General features: G+C 39.8%; 2 gene segments (V, D, J or C); both read right to left on the reverse strand.

Moving 5' to 3' along the window:
- The window catches only part of LOC121148487, a 356,000-nt gene that overhangs the window by 312,238 nt on the left and 20,331 nt on the right, over positions 1-23,431 (reverse strand).
- Positions 2,779-3,617, reverse strand: LOC121148511. The segment is given in 2 exon segments: positions 2,779-3,374; positions 3,518-3,617. Coding segments are annotated over 2 exon segments (402 nt in total).

Consider the following 23,431-nt stretch of genomic DNA (forward strand, 5'->3'; position numbering starts at 1 on the left):
GAATGTTGTATTAGGTTGTATTAGCTATACTTTTCTACTGAGAGATGTGTGTAATGCCTGACATATGGTTGTACATTTATTCATCTTTTATCAATAAATTATACTAATTTAATTTTTACTGATTCATGTGTGCTAGTTTTGCTATCCTATTAAGTACATATAAAAGCAGAGTTACTGGGGCCAGCATTGTGGTGTTGCAGGTCAAGCCACCATTGTGTCTCAGCTAATCCACTTCTGACCCAACTGTCTGCTAAGGGCCTGGGAAAAGCAGTGAAAAATGATGCAAGTGCTTGGACCCTTACCACTCCCACTGGGAGACCTGGTAGAAACTCCTTGCTCCTTTTTCCTACTTTGTACGTGCTTAAAATTTGAATTAAAAACTGAGGTAGTTCTCTCTATATACTAATAATGACTATTTTCTGTATTTTCTAAGTGAGAAAAGAATGATGACAGAGCAGTGTGAATAACATGCTGTCATTTAAACACACACACACAAGTACCACATATGGGATGGCATTTCAAAAACTATATGAAAACTGTAACTAAAAGTGAAGTTTGAGTGCAAAATATTTTAAGTCCTTGCATATGAATGGCTTTCTAAAAGTTATGAAAAGTGCATTATGAAAAACTTCACAGATTTTAAAAATATCTTCCACCAAAATAATCTTATCTTTCAATCACATATTCCATGAGCTTTATAAAGTGTCATGTTCAGGAACATTCTCATTTTAACAGTGATTTTGCCAGGCTGCTGGGGATAATGAGGTTAGAATTGAAAGAAAAAGCTGGGTTTTACCAAATATTCTTTTGCATAATTTTAATTTTGTATTTTATACATAAATTATCTATTCAGATACCCAGGAATAGTTTGTATTGAAAATGGTATCATTGCTGTTAGCTTTCATCTATAATTTATCTTTATATTTTATAACTTTCACAAGGATTTTGCACATCTTTGTATAATAATGTACATCAAACAGTTGTATTTGGGGTCTGATGTGACATTTATACAGTACGTGACAAAGTACTATATTAGTCATGGTAACCGACAATTCCATCTTGTCATTGCTTTACATTTGGATCCTACCAGTTTCTTTCTTCTAGGTCTTCATGAAATTTACAATAGCTTATTGTGAACTGTAATCACTTCTACGTGTTGTGGAACAACAGAACATATTCTTTTTATCTGTGTTTTGGTACTTCTCCAATCTCCTCCCTCCCCCGCCTAACCTCTAGGATCACCATTCTGCATGAGTTCAACTGTTTTGTTGAGTTCTCCTTTTTAGCTTCCCCATTCGAGAGAGAACATAGTAGTTGCCTTTCTGTGTCCAACTTACCTCAGTTAATCTAATGCCTTCCAGTTCTATCCATGTTGCTGCAAGTGACTGAATTTTGTTCTTTGTGTGGCTTAACAATAGTGCATGGTGTTTATAAGCCACATTTTCATTATCCATTAATGAACACTTAGGTTGATTCCATATCTTGGCTATTGTGTGTCATGCTGAAATGGGAGTGCAGTCATCTTGTTCATGTGCTGAGTCTCTTTCCTTCAGATTTATTCCCAGAAGTGGGATGGCTGCTGGGTCATATGAAAGATTTATTTGTAAGGTTTTATTTAAACACCTTCCACCCTGTTCTCTATCGCGCACTAACTCACGTTCCCATCAACAATGCGTACGCTCTCCTTTTTGTCTGTTCCCTCTCCAGGATTTGTTGCTTTTTGTCTTGTTGATAGTAGGTCTTCCTATTGAGATGAGATGACATTCCATTGTGATTTCTACTTGCATTTCTCTGATGGCTAATGATGTTGAGCATTTTTCATATATTTGTTGGCTGTTTGTAGTTTTCTTTTTGAAAACTGACTATTTAGATCATTTGTCCATTTAAACTCAATTATTTGATTTTTCAGTAAGTGCTTTTAGTTTCTTATATATTCTGGATACCAATTCTTTGTCATATTTATTGTCTGCAAAATTTTTCTCCCAATCTCTTTGTTGATTGGTTTTCTTATTATGCACAAACTTCTTAGTTTGATATAACCCCATTAGTTTGTTTTCCTTTCCATATTTTAATTATTTTTTTGGCCTCATGAAATACTTGGTGAACATCTATCAACACCCTCTCCCAAATTTTGAACAGTTTGACTGAAGTAATTATTTTCTTCCTTTACCTTGGAATATTGGGGAGAGCTGATGAAATTCACGCTGTGTTTTCAGAACAATAAGAGAGAGGGGCTGGGTTCACTTTGGGCAAAGTTTCCAAATCCTTGAGCAGCAGTGTGATTGATCTCTGTTAACGACACTGCCATCAGAGCATCTCCCCAGTTATTTCTGGTGAGCAGACCTGCATGGAACGGGTGTAGAGAGATAGGGAGGGGAAGATTTTATGTTTATTGACGAACTCCCCAAATGTCTGCAACATCAAGAACTGAGAGAAGCCAAAGTCAAGAAACGGGAACTCTATCTGGATCTTCTACATGGGTTGGCAAGGCCCAAGCACCATCACCCACTGCCTTCCGGCATGTGTTAGCAAGGAGCAGGACTGCAAGTGGAATAGTGGAATAGTGGAATCAGCACTTGGATGCTGCCACTGCAAGCAGCAACTTAACTCACTGTGCCACAACACCGCCCCCTCGAAGTTAAATTTTACAACTAGGTAGCCCTATTCTACATATGGACTCTATGAGGAAGAATGGACATAAATGTTACATGAGAAATAGATCTTACATGATACTTTGATATACACTAAAGTATAGATGGAAAAAAGCACATTGAAAATATACTAAATGTTTATTTTTGCATAGAATTTTTACCAATTTTAATTTTCTGTTGTATTTCCAAAATTATCCATAACAAGTACACGTTGATTTTCTAACAAAGTTATCCCAGTTTATATTAAATTATATATTAAACTCATTTTTTACAGTTGTAAACATCAGATCTCTGCATTCACTTCAACTTGGAAAAAATATATAATATAGCAAACCATCATAACCCAACACCTGGTCAAAGACCAAGAAGACAACTAGAGCCCCAGCAGCAGGTTTGGGCACGGGCTGCAGGTGTCTGTAGAGCACTGTGTGTTCTCTGCACAGAAGTAGGTAGCTGAGTCTTCTTGTCGGGTGCCTGAGATGTGCAGGGAGACGTGTTTAGCGTTTTTGTTCAGCATGACTGAGAATCTTCCATCCTGTTTGTTGTTCACATTTGAACGAATATCTACTAGAAGAGCAGGGCCTTTCCGTTCTTCCTTCTTGTACCATGGGAAATAATTTGATGCTCCATCTGTATAGCTGCAGTTGATAACGGCTGTTTCTCCCTCCCAGACATTCAGGATTGAAGGACTCTGCACTGGATGCTTTCCTTGGCCACTTGCCACTGTTGAGACAATGGAGATGGCTTATTCTCAGAATGTATGAGTTATCTCTACAGTGTCCATGGGAAAGCTGGGCAGAACCCAAGTGACCCTCATCTCTTTCCCTGGACTTGTAATGGTCCCTTCTAGAAGCCCTTAGACTTACAGTTCAGCTGAAGGAATAGAAGCGTGAATGAAAGTCCCCAGGGCTTCTCCATCCTTCTTGCCGTTAGAATCGCCAGTGTTTATGCTTTCTTGAAAGGAGAACTTAACTCTGTTCTCAGTGAGATGTTGTTCTTTCTTCACCTGGCTGTGGGCCAATAGCAGACAGGTTCAGCTCTGCCTACCAACACTGAATGCAGCAGTGAGCACACCGCTACTTGGGAAGTGAAGTGCTGCCATCTAGTGTGTGGATTTCTAATCGCCAAGACCAATTGTACAGCCCTCACTGTGTTTAGGAGAGCTGGCTTGCTTGTCCGCTAGAAACAATTTTTATTTCACAAATAGGAAATTAGTAGTAAGTCATATACTTATATTGCTAAGAATTATATAACAGGCCTTGAGTCTAAAATTTCTGTTCTATGATAGTCCCTTTTAGATTTGCAAATCTAAATATAAAGTAAAATAACTGGCCATACAAGAAGAAGCTAAGATTACCAAAAAAAAAACCCAAAAAAAAAACAAAAAAAAAAAAAAAACAAACAAAAAAACACAGATGATGCTAACCACGGATGCCTCCTGCACCCAATTTATAACAAAATCAAGTATTTGTTACTTACAGGAACAGTCTTCTTTGGTGTCCTGGTAATATAAACTCTAGTTTATGACAGTGTCGTAGTTAAGTTTCATAATTATTGAAAAAGTTTTTGTTGGTGGTGTGTTCCAAATCTTAAAACACACTGGATGAAAATATCTGAGCAACTGATAAAACAGAAAAGAGAGGCCTTGTGATAAAGCAGTGGCCCAAAATGTTGACCTGTTACTATGAAGTGTTCGCTCCAATATGCACTCCCAGGAAAGTCTTTGTCAGAAAGATGAACATTCCATTAGAGACCCAGATCCTTACCTGAATAGTAAGATTTGGAAAAGGGACAATGCAGAACCTCCAGAGGAACCATTACATGTTTCCTGGTCCCCAAAACTACACCAATTGTGTTTGTATTTTTGTCAGACATTTTGGATTCAGCAGGGAAAAAAAACACACTTCACAGCCAGGATGATGTACAACGTTCAATTTCCCCTTTCTCACTGAACTCCAGCAGCTAGACACCGATCAATGAGACAGGTGCAGAGATCATGACTTGGATGTATTGGGCAACCCTGGATTATGTTTCTTTTGGTCAACTCTATCTTACAGATGGTGTCTCTAACCAACCATTATAAAGATTGTTGCTTCAAAATTCTGTCACTAGTTACTGATCTCCCTTTTGAAATTTAGAGCTGCTTGTATTGAATTTTCTAGACCATGTTCCCAACAAGTATACTTCGTTTGACTGGAATAAAAGGAAATGAAATTAGAGTAAAGGGACGAAAGAAGTCTCATGCACACACTATATGAGAAAGGAATGGAAAAGCAGGTACATAATGAAATTCAACGAGAAAGTTTACCTACAGTAAGTAAATGGAAGAACTGCCATGTAAACCTCTTATTACAGTTTTATGTCCATTTATTCAATGTTATCAATAGATGGTTTACAGAAATGATGGTATGTGATTTATGGTTCTTGGAGAGAAAAAACTAGAGCACCATAGCAGGTAGATTTGTGCAAAATGTATCAAGCATCTAGTAACACCAGAAATAATTTAGAATGACATACAAAGATGACAATTTAATGAAGATTTTGGAGCAGTGTTCCTACTTTAGTCCCAGAGAGTTCATTACTAACTACTTTCTGAAGTAGAAGCACTATTTAAAGCAGGGGAATTCATACCAGGCAATCGTCTGCCGACTGGTATTCCTCCCTGCTTAATAATCCTCAAAAGGGTGAGATACAATCCTTCATGTTTCCCTTATACCAAATACTCAGTGGACTCTGAAGAAAGAGTAAACAGATCTTTTTTAACTGACAGTTTCAATATATTTTGTGAACAGCAGCAACTTAAAGAGTGTCCTGGGTGTAGTAAGGCTTCAATTGGCAAACCAATAGAAAATGTCACACCTCCCAAATTTTGTTTTTCTGTCTTCCCAGTCATTCCCCTCTATTGATTTTTAAGTCCATGACCAGTAGTAGACCAGATCCCTAGTACTTCAAAATATATCACTCCTTTCTTTAGGATGCTAAAACTTCAGGTTTAAGTTTTTTTTTAAATGTCTTACAATGTTTAGATGTCAGTGGGATCTTTGATCTGTGAGCTCTGGTGTCATGAAAGACGTGACAGAGAGGTGGACATTGTCAGTATTTCCACCCTGCTTTGTTTTCTCTACACCCAAAGAGCTACGGACAGGACTAGTGCAGGTGCACATGGAAGCACTCAACTTGGGCCTGGCATAATGGCTCAATTGGCTAATCCTCACCTTGCAAGTGCCAGAATCTCATCTGAGTGCTGGTTTGTGTCCTAATTACTCCACTTTCCATCCAGCTCCCCGATTATGACCTGGGAAAGCAGCAGAAGATGACCCAAAGCCTTGGGAGTCTGTGCCCACTTGGGAGACCTGGAGGAAGCTGTTGGTTCCTGGCTTTGGATCAGTTCAGCTCTGGTTGTTGTGGTCGCTTGGGGAGTGAACCAGCAGATGGAAGATCTTTCTCTATATATCTCCTTCTCTCTGTGAATCTGTCTTTCAACGAAAATAAATTAATCTTAAAAAAGAAAGCACTCAACTCACCATCTAAAAAATCCAATTTTCCTTTGAGCATCCATTTACTCTAGTCTACCTGAGGAATAGTTAGTGTATACCCCTTAGTAAAATTGGCTTTTGCTTTCCAGTATAGAGGATCCCAGATTGTGTCACTGCCTCTGCCTGAACCAAAAACTGACTAATTCCTAGTCTCCCAGTTTCTCCTTTTATGAAAAGAAGAGGATATATTTACTTCTTCATAACTGGATCTTCAGCTCAGAATGAGTTCATGTCCTTTCTCCTGAGGAAGAGGGTTTTCCCCTTGACTGCTGTAGTGCATCTTAACCTGTTCCCTGAGGCTGACAGTGTTTGCTGTTAGTGCCTCACCTCCAACCCCCAATCAGGTAAGGTTTTTCCTTCAGGTAAGAGACTGGTTCACACAGGGTGCTGAGGTTTGTGCTTTGTTCATTGTGGCTGATCACGTTTTGCAGGCCTGCATGCCTGGTGTGCTCATACTGTCTCCCACCCTGCCTGCTGTCATTTAAAAAAAAATGTTAGATGATGTTTATATAGTTGGTCAGAGTGAGAAGGATAGAAGATTAGGAGAATGTGGGTGTGATAATTGTTTCCTAATTTTCTGTTTCTTCCTGTTTTGTGGGGAGACAGGGAAGACAAGGGGAGAAGCCACACCCAGCCTCCCAACCACCCCAGTACCTGGGGTTAGGGAACAACCACCCAATATCAACCTAGGGTCCTGATGTGGCACATACTCTGAGGGTTCTGCCCAGGTGGTTTTGATAGTTCTGAAATGTTGATCTCACCAATCCAAGGAACCCTTTTATTGTGCTTTGGCTGACATAGTCCACCTTAGAGTCTCCATCTGCCCAGATATTTGCTGTATCTTTTGGCTGGGGTAGTTGTCCAATTTGCTCTGTTCTCTTTTCTTTGCAGGCCCAATGGACTGCCATATCCTCTATGTGTCTGGGCCAGCCATCTACTACTCCATCTTTTCCACTGAGGAGGAACAGTTCTTACAGGTGGACCCAAGGACCCAGGCAGGAGACCTGGGCCCCATTGGATCCCCACCCCTTTGACACACACAGACCCAGCACCCACCATGCAGGCAGACTCAAGGACCCAGACCAGGCAACCTGAGCCCACTGGACCCCTGTCTTGGGGCTCTAGGACCTAGCACCCACTGCCCCCAGACTAGCATGGCTTGCCTCACCTCAGCATCCACCAGCAGATGCTGCAGTCTGGCTGCAGTCCAACCTGCCACCAGTTCCAGCTCATGCTGGTGAGTGTTGCCTGCTGTCAATTCTATGAATAGTAAAAATGGCCCTACCAGTGAATGCAGCCCCTCTTGATACCTCTGACTTCCAGCTGTTCCGTATTCTCACTGTTTCCCTTGATTACTTTTTCTTGCTTGTAGGGCAGCCAGTTCCCTTCTCCCTGTGTTTGGCTGAAGCTTCCCTATTACATAGGTCTGACTCTTCTCAGAGGAACCTCTTCCTTATTAGAATCCAGCCTATTTGACTGCCCGATGGCCTCAGCTCTTTGCCAAGTTAAAGCAGAGGTATACATTTGCTGTTTATATAATTTTAGCTTTAGTTGTTTTAAAGCTTTTATATAGAGAACAGTGTTATACATTCCATAGATTCAATTTCAAGAAGACAATCCCACTTCCCTTGTTCCCCTTCTCCCTCACCCAATAGCCTTCCCTTCCTTCTCTTCAATAATATTTGCAGAGACATCATTTTAATCTAATTTATATTCATAGGCTTAATTTGACACTAACCATAATTGTCAATGAGTAATAAGTAAAAAGGCCCAAACCATATTTTCACTGAAGTATAAACATAGTTTAAAAATAACACTCATATCCCAAAGTGACCATTTCATTGCTACACTGTTTTCAGTGTACGCCTTTCATGCTTTATATACCCCAGGAAGAAGTGGGACTTTATCTGTCTTATGCTGCATCTAACATTGAAATACTGACATCAGAATTCTCTCTGAATCATGGACACATTGCAAGACATATTAGCATTGTGAATCATAGATCGTGATTTAAAGTTCATCCCATTTTACGACTTATTTTTCAAAATCAAAGTCTCAGTGAAGCTGTACTCTACGTTGAATCCTCATTGATAAAGGAATGTGTAAGCTCCTGAGGGAATTCTTACTGATACTGTGGCTTCAGCAAGGTTGTAAGCCATGGGCATAAATGTGGACTCAATAAAGAAAAAATTTTAAGGCTGAAGAATTATGTAGCTGCAATTTAATAGTTTAGAAGGGTTTATTTTTGGAATCTAGACTTGAAGATGGGATTACGGATATTACAGATATCCTAGGATTATCCTCTGCATTTTGATTCACTCTGGACTTAATCCACACATTTCAAGCAGAGACATTTTATAATGTTCCCAATATTTATAATGTTTATAAAGTTTCTCTGAAAACAATTTGAACTAATTAGAAGATTATGTATTTAGGGCATTCCCCTCTGAATGAGCAAATGATGAAATAATCCAATGAGAGTATCCAACACATATGGAAATCTTACTTTGAGTTCAGATAGATAAAATTTCAGGGCAGGAACATCCAGGTTTTCCAGAAATATTTAAGAACCAGGAAAATCCATGCAGTCCAGTTTTGTTTGAGGGATAAGATTGAGAGGAGAGAAAGGTTGAGGGTTCAGTGCCATGTCAATCCTGCCAACACCATGTGTGATGGAATCTAGTCAAAATGCTTGGCAGAGGATCCCTGGAGAGAATTTCTAAGGAAAGGAAAGTCACTCGTTAGGATCGAAGATGAGACCTATACCTGCCCCAAACACCTAGGAAATAGATGACTAGACAAAGCAATAGTCGGTCTAGAAACTTCACTGCTATCTATGATGCTTCTATAAACTGGTCCAGTGGTCACAAGATCAATTTCAGATCTGAGTATCTATAGCAGCGTCCACTCTATATATATATGTCTTTCCTCATTTGCAATTAACAAAAAGTATGTGATGGGACTGAGCTGGATGAGGGCTCTGATCAATAGACCCAGCTGTAAGGCACATACAAATCGGAGGACAACAATAAACTAGGTAGGAACTGACGAGAGTCATAGTAAAGCACAGCCAAGAAGATAGGAAAATGTATCCCACCCAGGGTGCAATATATACACTGATCCATAATCTCAATCAAAGTTGTGTTTCCCTGTCCAGTCTTTAGGTCTACCTGTATATAAATCTTTGCTTTGTGTGTTGTTTTTTCCCCCCTAGTATCTCTTGTCCTTTATTCCTTAAAAGATTGGATTTATCAGGTATAAAATTTAAGACAATCAAGAGCAATTTTAAAATGTCTTTCATAGTTTATTGCTTTTTCATGGGAAGAAAGAGAACTATGATGCTGCCTGAGGAGTATGACTTTTACATCTGGCCCCTTGTGGTCTGGGATCATTTGCTTCCTAGAGTGAATCCAGTGACTTTCTAGATCCTGCGTTACACATCTTAACCACTAATTGCTAACAAATGTCTGGGTAGGCTATGCTTAAAACATGGGAATGGACAATTGCCTCAGGTGGGTTCTGGTTTTGTGGTGACCTTTTATCCTTTTCCCTCAAAGGTACAGAGTTTTCTGGCTAGAATGATGATGTGATAGATAGTTTTACTTGCTTTCTGAAGGCTCACAGGCTACTGGCTCTGCTGCATTGGTTTCTGCATTTGCTTGTTGAAAAACAGGGTAAATAACATCTCTATGGGGAGGCCTTTGTGATAGAATGACCTTCTGATGGTTCTTGCAGACAAGAAGATGTGAAAAAGCAGCTCCTTGGGTTGACCTGGGAGGGAGTTGCCAAAAATTTCTGAGGCGGGAGTGAAATCTTAAACCAAGAGTCAAAGTCTTACACCTTTTGGAGAATCAAGATGGTGGAATAGGGTAAGGGCATGTTTAAACGGACGGAGAAACATTTAATCAGGATGAGGCAGAGAGGACATATTCCAGGAAATAGGAGAGGACAGAACAATAGCAGAGGGGTATCTGGAGACTGACAGACACAGGAAAGCAGCAGACACAACGGTGTGGTATTGCAGTGACTGATACTCCAGTGGCATTCAGCTAACGGTGATCTGAACTCCACCAGCAGCCAGAACTCCACCAGCAGCCAGGAAAATAATACCGACTGTGGCATCGTACAGGTCAAAATAGGTCCGTGTGGCACCCAGACCTACCCAATGTCCAACAGGTTCCAGCAAGATCAGCGTCACCAACAACCTAATTATATAGGACACCTGGTGTCTCTAATCCTGGTACCTGCTCCAACCGAAAGTGGGAGAAAGGTTGCAGAGACAATGGTGCAGCCTCAGCACGATACCACAGGAGATAGAGAGTTGTGAGCCAGGAGCTAGTGCTGTGGAGACCACGGTGGAAATTTAACATAAGAACCCAGATCTGAATCTTGCTGGAGGTTGTGACACAAGTGGCTGCAACCAAAAAGTTGTGTACCAACTGCAATAAGTAAAATCTCATTGTAGACCTGTGGTGACACAGCTTAGAAACCTGCCCCAAGGAGAAGACTCTGATAACCAGAAGTGCAATGACCAAGAGCAAAAGAAGAGACAGAGGCACAATGAATATTGCTGAAAACTCCCCTGCAAAGGAGCAAAACCCTATGCCAACTTCAGAGTTAACTGAGGAAGACATTGAGAAAATGGGGCATACAGAATTCATAAAACTCATTTTAAAGCTTCTGATCAAAAATGAGAAATACATACAAGAGTTTAAAGAATTTAAGGAAGCAATAAAGCAAATCAAGGCTGATATATCAGAAATTAACAACACAGTAGAGCAAATTAAAAGTACAGTGGAGAGTCTCCAAACTAGAATGAAGCAAGCAGAAGAAAGAACCTCAGAATTGGAAGATATTTCCTGTCACCAGGGGGAAGCCAACAAAAAGCTGGAAACAGAGCTGGATCAGGCCAAACAAAGTATTCAAGAATTGAAAGACAGTATTAAGAGGCCAAATATAAGAGTTATGGGAGTCCCAGAAGGTACAGAAAGAGAAGCTGAGATTGCAAATGTATTTAATGAAATAATAAGGGAAAATTTCCCTAATCTAGAGAAAGAATTGGGTAACAGCACCCAGGAGGAGCACAGAACTCCCAACAGGCTTGACCAAAAGAGATCTTCACCAAGACACATGATCATCAAGCTCTCTTCAATTGAACATAAGGAAAAGATCCTTAAAGGTGCACGTGAAAAAAATCAGTTGACATATAAAGGAATGCCAATTAAACTCACAGGAGACCTCTCATAGGAAACTCTACAGGCAAGAAGAGAATGGAGTGACATACTCCAGATTCTAAAAGAAAAAAAATTATTGGCCTAGGATAACATATCCAGCAAAGCTTTCTTTTGTCTTTGAAAATGAGATAAAATTCTTCCACAGTAAAGAAAAGCTAAACGAATTTGCCTCTTCTAAACCTGTCCTACAAATGATAGTTCAAGATGTTCTCTTTACAGAGAAGAGGAATTACACCTACCAAAACCAAAGGCAAATGAGAAGAACATCCCAATAAAATGACAACAGAAAACTAAACCAATGAACAACCCATTCCTAAAATGGGGAGGGGATAAGGGAAATGCCAGGAGCCTATGGAACTGTATCATAAAATGATAATAATAATAATAATAATGAAATGTAAAAAAAATCTTACATCTTTTGCCTTCCTCTTGGTTTCCAAGTGTTATATTTGGCCAGTTTTATCCACTATGCTTTCCCTACAAATTTCCTGCATTCCTACGTTGTTCTCTTTTTCACTATCTGCCAATGTTCCTACAAGAGAGACAGAGGCCATCAATGCCCATAATTTTCTGAGAACAGCTATTTAGTATCTCTATATTTAGAAAATACCTTCTGATCTGAGTCTGAGGCTCAGACGTACTCAGCTTTATGTAAATCTCAAGCTAGAGTTAGTACATAGGCATAGCACATAAATCTCAGAGCAAAAATATGCCTGGTGAGGAAGACAGATCTAGTCATATGGTGCTCATTCTTGCACAGGCTAAAATGAGACCGTTGATGTGTCATAAAGATCATTCACTTACCCCATTGAGATTTTCAGGCAGTGAAACTTTATTCCCAGATTTAGAGTGACATTTAAAATATAATACTATGCATTATTTCCCAAATGAGGAAAAGGTGTTTTAAATTAAGTGTAGATTCACTCTATCGTACTAGGAGGTAGATATATATTCTGTCATACAAAATGTCAGGTAATACTGGAGCCTATATAAGTCTCTCCCATCACAATTCATGTATTTAACACTTTCCTTTAAAAACGACTCCCTTTACTGATGATCTTAGATTACTCGGAGTTCTCTTAAGGTGTTACCTAGGCAACTATATTCTACTTCATTAAGACAAAAGAAAATCTCCATTGCATTCAACTTTATTTGCCCCAAGCTCAGCCATAATAGGAGACCACTTTATTATGGGATAACATTCCACATGATTCCAGGTCACCAGAGAATCTCTGAGAAGGTAATTACCTTTTACTTTCCTGCACGCTGAACAAATAGAAGGCAATCTTAGAATTGTCAACGGTGATGATCACTACTCATCACTTTATTTATAGAGCCGGTGCTAGCTTGAAATGCTGGTTCAGTTAATAGGAAAATACTGGCTGGACTTCCCCGAGTGGAAACCATGTTTCTAGGAACTTCATGTATATAATCTTACTTAATTCTTGCCCATGGGAAGAACCTTGCGACAGATTATTCCTCCCTGTTCTACATTTTATATAAAAGACAGAGAGAGTCAAAAAATTGCTCAAAATCACAGGGTACTTGGGATAAAAAGGCCTTCAAATTTAAGAGATAAAATTTTTTAGATTTTTATTTTTTATTACTTTTTCATTGGAAAGGCGGATATACAGAGAGGAGAGACAGAGAGGAAGATCTTCCGTCCGATGATTCACTCCCCAAGTGAGCGCAACGGGCCGATACTATGCCGATCCGAAGCCAGGAGCCTCTTCCGGGTCTCCCACGCGGGTGCAGGGTCCCAAAGCTTTGGGCCGTCCTCGACTGCTTTCCCGGGCCACAGGCAGGGAGCTGGAAGGGAAGCGGGGCTGCCGGGATTAGAACCGGCGCCCATATGGGATCCCGGGCGTGCAAGGCGAGGACGTTTAACCACTTGCGCCACCGCGCTGGGCCCAAGAGATAAAATTTTAATCACCACCTTTTATTATTCTCTAACCCACCCCCATGCCAAATCCCTGATCTCTTTCCTCGAGTGTTTTGAAATCTGGATTATTATAGAAGAATGTTTTCTCTTGGATACAATATGTGTTATGGATTTCATAAGATCTAGAACCAAACATTACTTTTTTAAAAAAAAGAAATGCCTGTTAGTTATTTATTTAAGAGGGAGGATCTTATCCAAAGGGCCACTTGATAAACATCCACGGCAGCCCTGGCTAGGGCTAAACCTGGGCGCTGAAAGCTGAAACTAGTTCTACCACAAAGGTACCAGGGACCCGATCACTTGAGCCATCACTGTTGCCTCCCAGGGGCTGCTTTAGAAGGATGCTGGAGTCAGGAGTGGGGCTATGTGTCAAAACCAGGTCTTCCTATGGGTGATGCATGTGTCTTGGCTAGCATCTTCCCTGCTAGGCCAAAAGTCTGCCCTATAAATGCTTTTAATTTTTATATCAATTATATTGAATATATCACATGGAACAGTATTTCACATTTCAAGTGTGGCATTTAACATATTTTGGCAAATGTATACGCGGGTGTGTCCACTATTTTAATCCATCTATAGAGTGCATTTATGGGACTGATGCAGTTGCTCAACTGGCTAATCCTCCACCTATACAGGAATGGGTTCCTGTCCTGACAGCTCCATTTCCAATTCAGTTCCCTGTTTGTGGTCTGAGAAAGCAGCGGGGCAGTGTCTGGGCCTTTGGGCTCCTGTGCCCACGTGGGAGCTTTGGTGGATTCTCCTGGCTCCTCACTTTGGATCAGCTCAGTTCTGGTCACTGTGCCCATTTATGAAGTGAACCAGTGGATATAAGGTTTTTCTCTCTGTGTCTCTTTCTGCCTTTCCAACAAAAATAAGTAAATCTTTTTTTTTTTTAAGAGTTTTTTTTTTTTTATCATTTTGCAAATTCCTTTGTGATCCACTGTGGTCAATGCCCATTTCCCATCCCCAGTCTGACTTTACTATCACAGAGCTTGTTGTCTTTTTCCTACAGTTTTATATTTATAAAATGAAATGGTTGATACTCTTTTGTATCTAATTTATTTATTTCAGAAGTTTTAAAAAGATTTACTTATTTTTATTTGAAAGGCAGAATTACAGAGAGACAGAAGGAGAGACAAAGAGATCTTCCAACTGATGGTTCAATAGCCACATGACTACCAGCAGAAACTGGATTAATCTTAAGTCAGGAGCCAGGAACTTCATCTGGATCTCTCACATGGGCGCAGGTGCCAAGCACCTAGGCTAGCCTCTGCTACTTTCCTACGCACATTAGCAGCAAGCTAGATCAGAAGCAGAGAACCAATGCCCATATGGAATGCTGGTGTCACAGGTGGAAACTTAACTGAATATTCCAGAGTACGGTCCCAAAATAATATTTTGGAATTCATTTTATTGATTGATGACTAGGAAGTGTATTTATTTTTGTTATTTAATACTTAAAATTTACCTTTGTTTACCTATAAAATTGTCTTCTTTAAATGTAATATTCAATATTTTATACTTGTTTATTAGAGTTACTTTATTTCTCTCCTGGGGCTAGCGTTTGAGACAGGGGTATAGACAATAAGTAATAGAGAATCTTGATCACTAAATATTCTGGCAGATTTACTAGAGAAGGTATCACAGGCCATAAAGTCTTTGATGAATTGTAGCTGATGGTAATCTCTTCTCCCTCTGGGATGACAAGCACACCACATCATCACACAGATCATTGTCCACACTTCTTTGTTCTGTTTCTCAACAAGATGCCTGCTTTCCATGGTGGAAAGGAGATCAAGTTCCTGCCCTCACAGTTTCGTCACATTGTTATTGTTGTCCCAACTTGTCTGACACAGAACTGTCTGCTCAGAGGTTGACTTCTGCAACAAAGTGTGCCAAAGTACTTTCAGGAGTCTCCAGGCCTTGGCTTTCCATCAGATCCAGAGCTGTTGAATGAGCCTCCTCAGCAACAATTATTTTAAGCTCAGAATAAGGCCTTTCCAGGTGCTTCCAGGACGCTACACTTGAGGACAACCAAAGAAAAAGACCTTTCAACACCTTCATGTCCATCCTGAATGCTTTTGATACAGTGCTCCCTGCTGGCCAGATTGAGAAATGTTAATTATTATATAGATTTTGCCTTTTTGTGAATAAGTTTACGCACAAGGAAAGTCTCTGTTCTTGCTATGTGAGAAAGAGCCTATCAGTACACTGCGTTAGAGAATTACTTCAGGATTAACTAAGAGAAAATTCGATGGCAAATTTATATTCATTTTATACACAAATATGCAATAAAAATTCTATGTAGATAGATATATGTGTGTATGCATATGAAGTGAGAGAACTCTTTTGAGTAATAACATTTCATTTTACCATTTGCTTGTTCAGATCCTTTTTAGTACTCACCATGACTTTCACAGTAATGTACAAGCATCTTACAGTGGCTTATAATTATTTTTCATAAACTGGTCTCTGCTTATTGCTTTAGCTAGTTTTATGTTAACACATTCTGAGTTGTATGGCTCAGCTTTTATGATTCAATTGAACATTATTTTCCCAAACTTAATCTTAACTACACATCTTTAAATATTCTATTTCTCTTTTTCTAAAACTTGGTTTTCTTTCATTGTTAAATGACTCTATCACAGATTAAACATTACCTCCTCCCTAGGTAACCTTTCTCATGTTTAATTTAAATGACTCTGTGAGGTGGTTGTGTTCTGTTCTTTTCCTCTGATAGGATTTATTATGCTACCTTTGAACGTACTCTGTAACATTACATACAACCTGACTGTAGAAGCGATGTTGATTTCATTCCAATTGTATCTCCTGTATTTGAGTTCAAGACACACATTAAGCATTAAGTGAATAAGCATATCAATGGAATTTCAATGAAATAAAGAACACATTTGGTAATTTCACAAATATTACAATTGCTCACTTGTAAAATTAAGATTATGGTTACATAAAAGTGATGATTTGGGAATTTTATGGCAATCACATTATACATTCATGATATATGTAGTCATTTCCCTCTTTGTAGATGTGATTGAGCTATATGCTCAACTAGAGTTATATGATAAATAATTCAGAGCATCACCCTGGATTTCAGTACTCAGATTCCCTATGCTCTTTGTTGCTTTGCAATGCCATTCCTGTTTTTGAAGTATCTTCCATCACATCTTCTGTCTTTCAACTTGATTGATTCCTACAACCTCTTCAGCTTAGGACACATACTACAGTCTGTTCCCAACTTACCATTAAGAATGAGGTGGAACCAAGGCTCCCCATAACCGTCTATGTTGCCATTTGCTTCCCCAGTCTCAGCCCTTTTCTCACTATATTCTGTCCAATCAACTACCCACCCAATTAGTCTATAAATTCAGTGAGAGAAGATACTCATTTAGTTCTTCTCTACTATGTAATACATATGTAGTAATTAAAAGTACCCAGTTGTTGACTGATAGAATGAATTAAAAGTGAGACTGACAGTACCTGGGCTTAATACCCAGCTTCAAATCTTGGCTGTATCTTCTTGCTAATGCAGACCTGGGAAGAAGTCACTGTGATGATGCAAAGCAATTGGGTCCCTGTCATCCATATGGGAAACTTGGATTGAACCCCAATCCCTGATTCTAGCCCCAGTCCAGCTGTTGTGGGCATTTTGTGGAGTGAACCAGCAGAATGGAAGTGTGCTTCTTTCCCTCTCTCTATCTCCCCTTCTCAAATAAGTAAATTCAAAGTACCTGAAAAAACAAGTGCTAAAAAGTGAATTCACTTGCTCCAGGTGAGAGTATACTCACAACTGGTTCAATGCTAGAAAGCAGTTGTTTACCACTGTTTTTCAAATGCATCAGCTAACAGGACCTGATGGATGACTCCAGAATGAATGAACGTGTGAAGGCTGAACATCTCTGAAGAGCTTTAACAAAAGTAACAGTAATGAAATTGCATGCAGCAGTTCTTTTTCTGGTCTACCTGTGAAGCCTTAGAAATGTAGAAAAGAAAGTAATATATTCCTGTGTTACAGCTTCTCATCAAATGCAGACATGAAATAGGATAAGGAAAACAGCAATCAGTGTGAGAAACGGCCCCAGAACTCTGTAACTGGGCTTGAAAAATTTATAAATCACGTTAAATAATCTGAAAATAAGAAAAGTTAATGTACTTACAGGAGTTTTATAAATCACGTCAAATAGTCTGAAAGTAAGAAAAGAAATGTACTTAGGGTAGCAGGAATAGTTTTTCTAAAAGCAGCCAGATATGTATACATATGTAGCATATGTAGTATCCATTTATTGTAACCAGGCTGATTATTCTTACATTTTCATATTTTCCATGTCTAGAGGAAGTGATTCATCAAAGCTGCATCTGTAAACTCTAGTACAGGATAGCAGCATTGGTCATAGGCCTCTGCATCTTTACCTGGTTCTCGGCCACAGATTTGGGTTTGCAAATAGGTTCTGGTTATCTGTGTATTGAGTACCATAACAGAATTAAGTAGCTGAGTGTCTGGATTAATAACCTGAGCTCCACATGGAACCAAACCCATGTTAAATAGAAAGATTTATGCCTTATATGTGTGTCTGTGTGTGTGTGTGTGTGTGTGTGTGTGTGTGTGTATGCCTAACAGATATATATATCATTCACATGCATTCAGAAAAAGATCTTGGAATTCTTCCTGATTCTTCCTGCCTACCTCAATGTAACCTTACACCACTACCGTCAGCAGCACATGCTACTCCATCAAACGTGGGGAGGATAGTGTATGTGATATTGTTCATTGCTTACTCCAGAATATGGAATTATTAAGCAAACTGATCCACATTAACTTCACAATTTCACATACATGTTCAGGAAAATAGAATAAAACATGAGAGAAATGATAAATCTGTAAGCTTTGCTTTGTAATTCTAAAAGCAGTTCCCACAACATTCTCTACACAAGTCAAACTAAACAAGGCTGGATGGCATCCCTCTTCTGTTCAGAAATGTCTGGCACTTCCTGAATGAAGTCACTCTCCAGATAAGGCCATTTGACATAGCCAGAGGTTTCCATTGATTTCCAAAACTTTCCTGAGTTTCTACATCTTGTAACTGTAAAGATCTTTAGCTTCATAAAAGATCAGCCCAATAGGGACAAGCTCCCATTGCTTCTCTGAAAGTGTGATGCATACTAGTAAAACCATAGTTTCGGGGTGCATGGCCTATGAGGTCTTTCTCTGAGTCAGTGGTGAACAACTGTATGTTAAAGATCATAAAAGTTGGCAACGTGTATGTGTCACATAGGTAGCTTTCATAGACAGAGGATGAGTTAGCAGTGATACTGTTTTCGAACTTTTAACAGCCCGTTTTCTTCCATAACATTTGAAATGTTCTAACAGCTCTGTGAATGAGGCACTGGGGAATTGGACAATATGATGCATGCAAGATGGGTAGTATTCTAAACGTTATGTAAAATTTAGAATTTTTTTTTCCGTTATTGTTAGTTTTTCTTTCTCCTCCACCTCCTCTTCTCTTCTTCTTTTGAAGACAGTTTACCAGAACCTGAAAGTGTAATGTGATGAACTGAATGAGACCCCAGAATAGAAGGAGGACATGAGGTGAAATCTAAGAAAATTTGAACAATGTACGGACCTTACTGTGCTGTGTAGCACGGAAATTATGTCAACACATGGGAGTAGAGTAAATGGGAATTCTTGTACTCTCTGCTCAGTTTTTCTGTAAATATAAAACTTCTCTGCAAAAACACACCTATTAATTTTTTAAAAGCTGTCTCACAGGTAAGCCAGGTGTTATAATTAGCTCACAGGATTTTGAAATTCCTTCTTGGCTTCTATAAATATTTCAAAATTTCATGAGAAAAAAATAGTGTGATTCAATAATGTGCAAATTGCTGCAGAGACGTGAAAACTTTACAAATCAGTGGAGGAAGTGGATATTTAGCCTAATGTCTCAGTCTTATATGTGAGTACCTATATCTGTCCCTAATACCAGCTTCTTTTTATTTTTAAAGATTTATTTATTTTTATTGGAAAGCAGATATACAGAGAGGAGGAGAGACAGAGAGGAAGATCTTATGTCTGATTATTCACTCCCCAAGCAGCCCCAACGGATGGAGCTGAGCCAATCCGAAGTCAGGAGCCAGGAATCTCCTCCAGGTCTCCCTTGCGGGTGCAGGGTCCCAAGGCTTTGGGCTGTCCTTGACTGCTTTCCCAGGCCACAGGGAGGGAGATGAATGGGAAGCATGGGATTAGAACCAGCACCCATATGGGATCCTGGTGCATTCAAGGCGAGGACTTTAACCACTGGGCTATCACGCCAGGCCCCCAGCTTCTTGCTAATACAAACTCTAGTGGGGAGCAGTGATGGGTCAAGTCATCAGGTTCTTGACACTCTTTTTTTTTTTTTTTTAAAGATTTTTATTATTATTATTATTATTTTGGAAAGTCAGAAGAGAGACAGAGAAGAAGATCTTCTGTGCGGTGATTCACTCCCCAAGTGACCACAACGACTATTGCTGCACCAATCCAAAGCCAGAAGCCAGGAACCTCCTCCAGGTCTCCCATGCGGTGCAGAAACCCAAGGCTTTGGGCTGTCCTTGACTGCTCTCCCAGGCCACAAGCAGGGAGCTGGATGGGAAGTGGAGCTGCCGGATTAGAACCGGCGCCCATATGGAATCCTGACATGTTCAGGGCGAGGACTTTAGCCGCTAGGCCATGCCGCTGGGCCCCGTGGTTCTTGACACTCTTGAAAGACCTGGATTTTATTCTTTCCTCCTGGCTTGGGCTGGTTCAATTCTATTCATAGCAGTCATTTGGGGACTAAACCAGTGGATAAGAGGGCTTTTCTCTCCCCAAATAAATTAAATGAAAATTTATAACAATTAAATTGTTGTAGTTTTTAATGTAAATGGAAACTAAGCAGAATATATATTTTTTATTTTTATTTACTTGTATATTTGAGAAACAGACTCAAAGGTATGTTCCCATCTAATTGGCTCACTCCCAAGGTGCCCCCAAAGGCTGCAAGCCAGAAACTCAATCCAGGGCAACCACACATTGGCAGGAACCCAGCTCCCTGAACCATTACCACTATCTTCCAGGGTCTGCTTTGGTAAGAAGCTGGATCTGGGCCCAGCTATGGGCAACTACCAAGGTTGCCTTGTACCTAGGCAAGTGCTATGCTGCTGGGAGAAAAGTAGCTAATAACTGGCGGGCATCCTAGGCCTGGTTAATGCCAACTGTGTGTTAACTATACCAGTATGCCAGCATGGTTAGTTGCCTATTTGGTGTTTTGTTTTGTTTTACATGTATGTCATCAACTTTCTGCCTCTTTCCCAACCCTCTCCATCCTATTCAGAATTGGAGGCCTACATAGGTCGGTAACTCCCTCATCTATGTAATGAATATTAAAATATTTTTGACAGGACTAATGAAATTTGTAGACAATGAAGCACTATCTTCAAAGCATTTTTTAGACATTATTGAGAACTTTGAAATCTTGTTAAACTTTCATGTCAGAATGTGAAAGAATTTAGAACATTTCCATAAGAGATTAAGGAGACTGCTTAAAAAAAACCGTACTAAATAATTTACTGCAGGGAAAAAGACATTAAATACAAAAGAAAAAAATTATGAGGGTCAGTGTGTTGACATAAAAGGCTAATCCTCTGCTTGTAGAGATGGCATCCCATATGGGATGTACAAAACCAGGAATTAGCGGGTCCTGCACTGTGGGGTAGCACCCTAAGCCTCCGCCTGCAGATTTGGCATGCTATATGAGAACCAGTTCCAGTCCTGACTGTTCCACTTCCAATCCAGCTCCCCGCTAATGACCTAAAAAAGTAGCAAAGGATGACCCAGCTGCTTGCACCCCTGCACCCGTGTGGGAGATCCAGAAGAAGTTCCTGGTCGCTGGCTTTGGATCAGCCCAGCTCCAGCCATTGTGGTCCTTTAGGGAGTAAACCATCAGGTAGAAGATCTTTCTCTTTGTCTCTCAAAATTTCTCTGTCTCTCTGTAACTCTACCTTTTAAACAGTAATAATTTTAGAAAAATCCAGGAATCAATAAATGTTTGAAAAGAGTGGAGGCATATAGCCACTAAGCTGAAAGTAGGTTATATCTTGTTTTAACTTGTAGTTTTCAAAAAAAGCACTGAGTAATTAGCAGAATTGTCAATGGTCTTGAAAATTGATCATAGACGTTAGAAAGTAAAATGTCAAAGTATCTTTTATTAGTGAACCCTGTAATTTCTCATACCACTCAGTTGTAGGAAAGGGGGAAATCTCATGTAGGCAAATTTGACCATTTAAATCACTTCAGTGTAAATAGAAGCTGCTTATATTTTATTATTGTTACTATTAAATGAAAATCTCCTGGAGAGTTCCGAGTTCATGGAATTTCTCTCATTTTCTAAGTTCTTGTGGTCCTTGCATGACTGTGGCTTTCACTTCCAAATGTGAGCTACATCCTCAAGGCTCAACCCTAGATACCCATCTCAGCTGAGAATCCTGAGAGTTCCCAACTAGGATTTTTGTATTAAACAAACTACACGCATGCCTGTGTTTACTATATTGACCCACAAGACACAACCTTTCCCTGATGGACAGTGTGTCAAAAAAAAGTCTAATATCTGCCTGGGGAAAAGGATGCGTAATAAATCATCTACTGAAACACTGCCTTAGAAGTGATGACACAGATCAATGAGTGTGACTTACAGCAGGAACAACCTCAGATACAATTAATGTGAAGTCACGGCCATCTACAAACAATAAACAGGAGTTATTTTGTGCATTTTACATAAAACTGAGGGACACTGCTGGGAATACTCTCAAAGGCACAAACTTTCCCTGAAAGAAAAATATGTAGAACCATATTTTCCCATTCTACGTACAAATACCTTTACCTTCAGACTATAAGAGAGACAAGATATTCTCACTCCATGAGTTAGTAAGAATAAAGGATTGCCAGTTATGCTTTGACTAAACAAACACTAGCTTGCTGTGAAAGCAGAAAAGGAGAGTGATCCGACTCTGGCTCTGAAGCTCACAGAAATTATCTAGTTTATTCTAAAGCTTGTCATATATCAGGCTTCCTTTTAAAATTTATTTTTATTGGAACATCAGAGTTACAGAGAGAGAGAGAGAGAGAGAGAGAGAGAGAGAGAGAGAGATCTACCATTTTCTGGTTCACCTTCCAAATGGCTATATACCTCCCAAATGGATGCCACATCCAAAGCTGGAGCAGCCGAAGCCAGAGGGTTCTTCTGGCTCTCCCAGGTGAGTGCAGCAACCCAAAAGACTTGGATCATCCTCCACTGCTTTCCTAGGCCATTAGTAGGGAGATGGATCAAGACATGAGTTGGTGCCCCTTTGGGATGCTGGTGCTACACACGGAGGCTAAGGGTGCTGGATCACGGCACTGGCCCCCCAGACTTCTTTTAAATTAAATTTGCCTCACATGCTTTAAAGCACATTCTCTCATATTGCTGTGTTCAATGAAACTGTATTCATGCACCTCCTTGTCTGAACCGTCCTCCCTCCCCGCTGCCGAGCAGGTGCTGGCTGTGGTTTGAGTACAGGCTGCAGGTGCATGCGGAGTACTGTGCACTTGCTGCGCAGAGGTACAAGGCTGAGTCTTCAGGCTGGGAAGCCGTAATCTGAAGAGTGATATGTTTGGCGCTTTTGTTGAGGAAGACTGTGAATCTTCCATTTTCCTTTTTGTTCTCAACTGAACGTATAGATGTCAGAAATGTGGGCGCTGTTGCTGGGTATTTTTTGTACCATAAGAAATAGTCAAACAAATTATTAGTATAGTCACAGTTTAGAACAGAAATTTCTCCTTCTTGCACATTCAGGAATGGCGAATTTTGCTTAACCTGCTGGACATTCTTCTGTTGAGTTTCTACCCCTGTTTGGAAAGAAAATAACCGATTTAGGAGCCAGAAAACAGAGCAAAACTCTTCAATAATCTTATCCCCCAGCCTTGTAGTGTTCCCTGGAGTTTTCCTAAAATGTCGAAGCTTCCCACCCACAACTCACAGTCTGGTAGAAGCAACAAAACCAGTG

Source organism: Ochotona curzoniae, unplaced genomic scaffold (assembly GCF_017591425.1).
Source record: "Ochotona curzoniae isolate NIBS_2020 unplaced genomic scaffold, NIBS_Ocur_1.0 scaffold_4701, whole genome shotgun sequence".
Taxonomy (NCBI): domain Eukaryota; kingdom Metazoa; phylum Chordata; class Mammalia; order Lagomorpha; family Ochotonidae; genus Ochotona; species Ochotona curzoniae.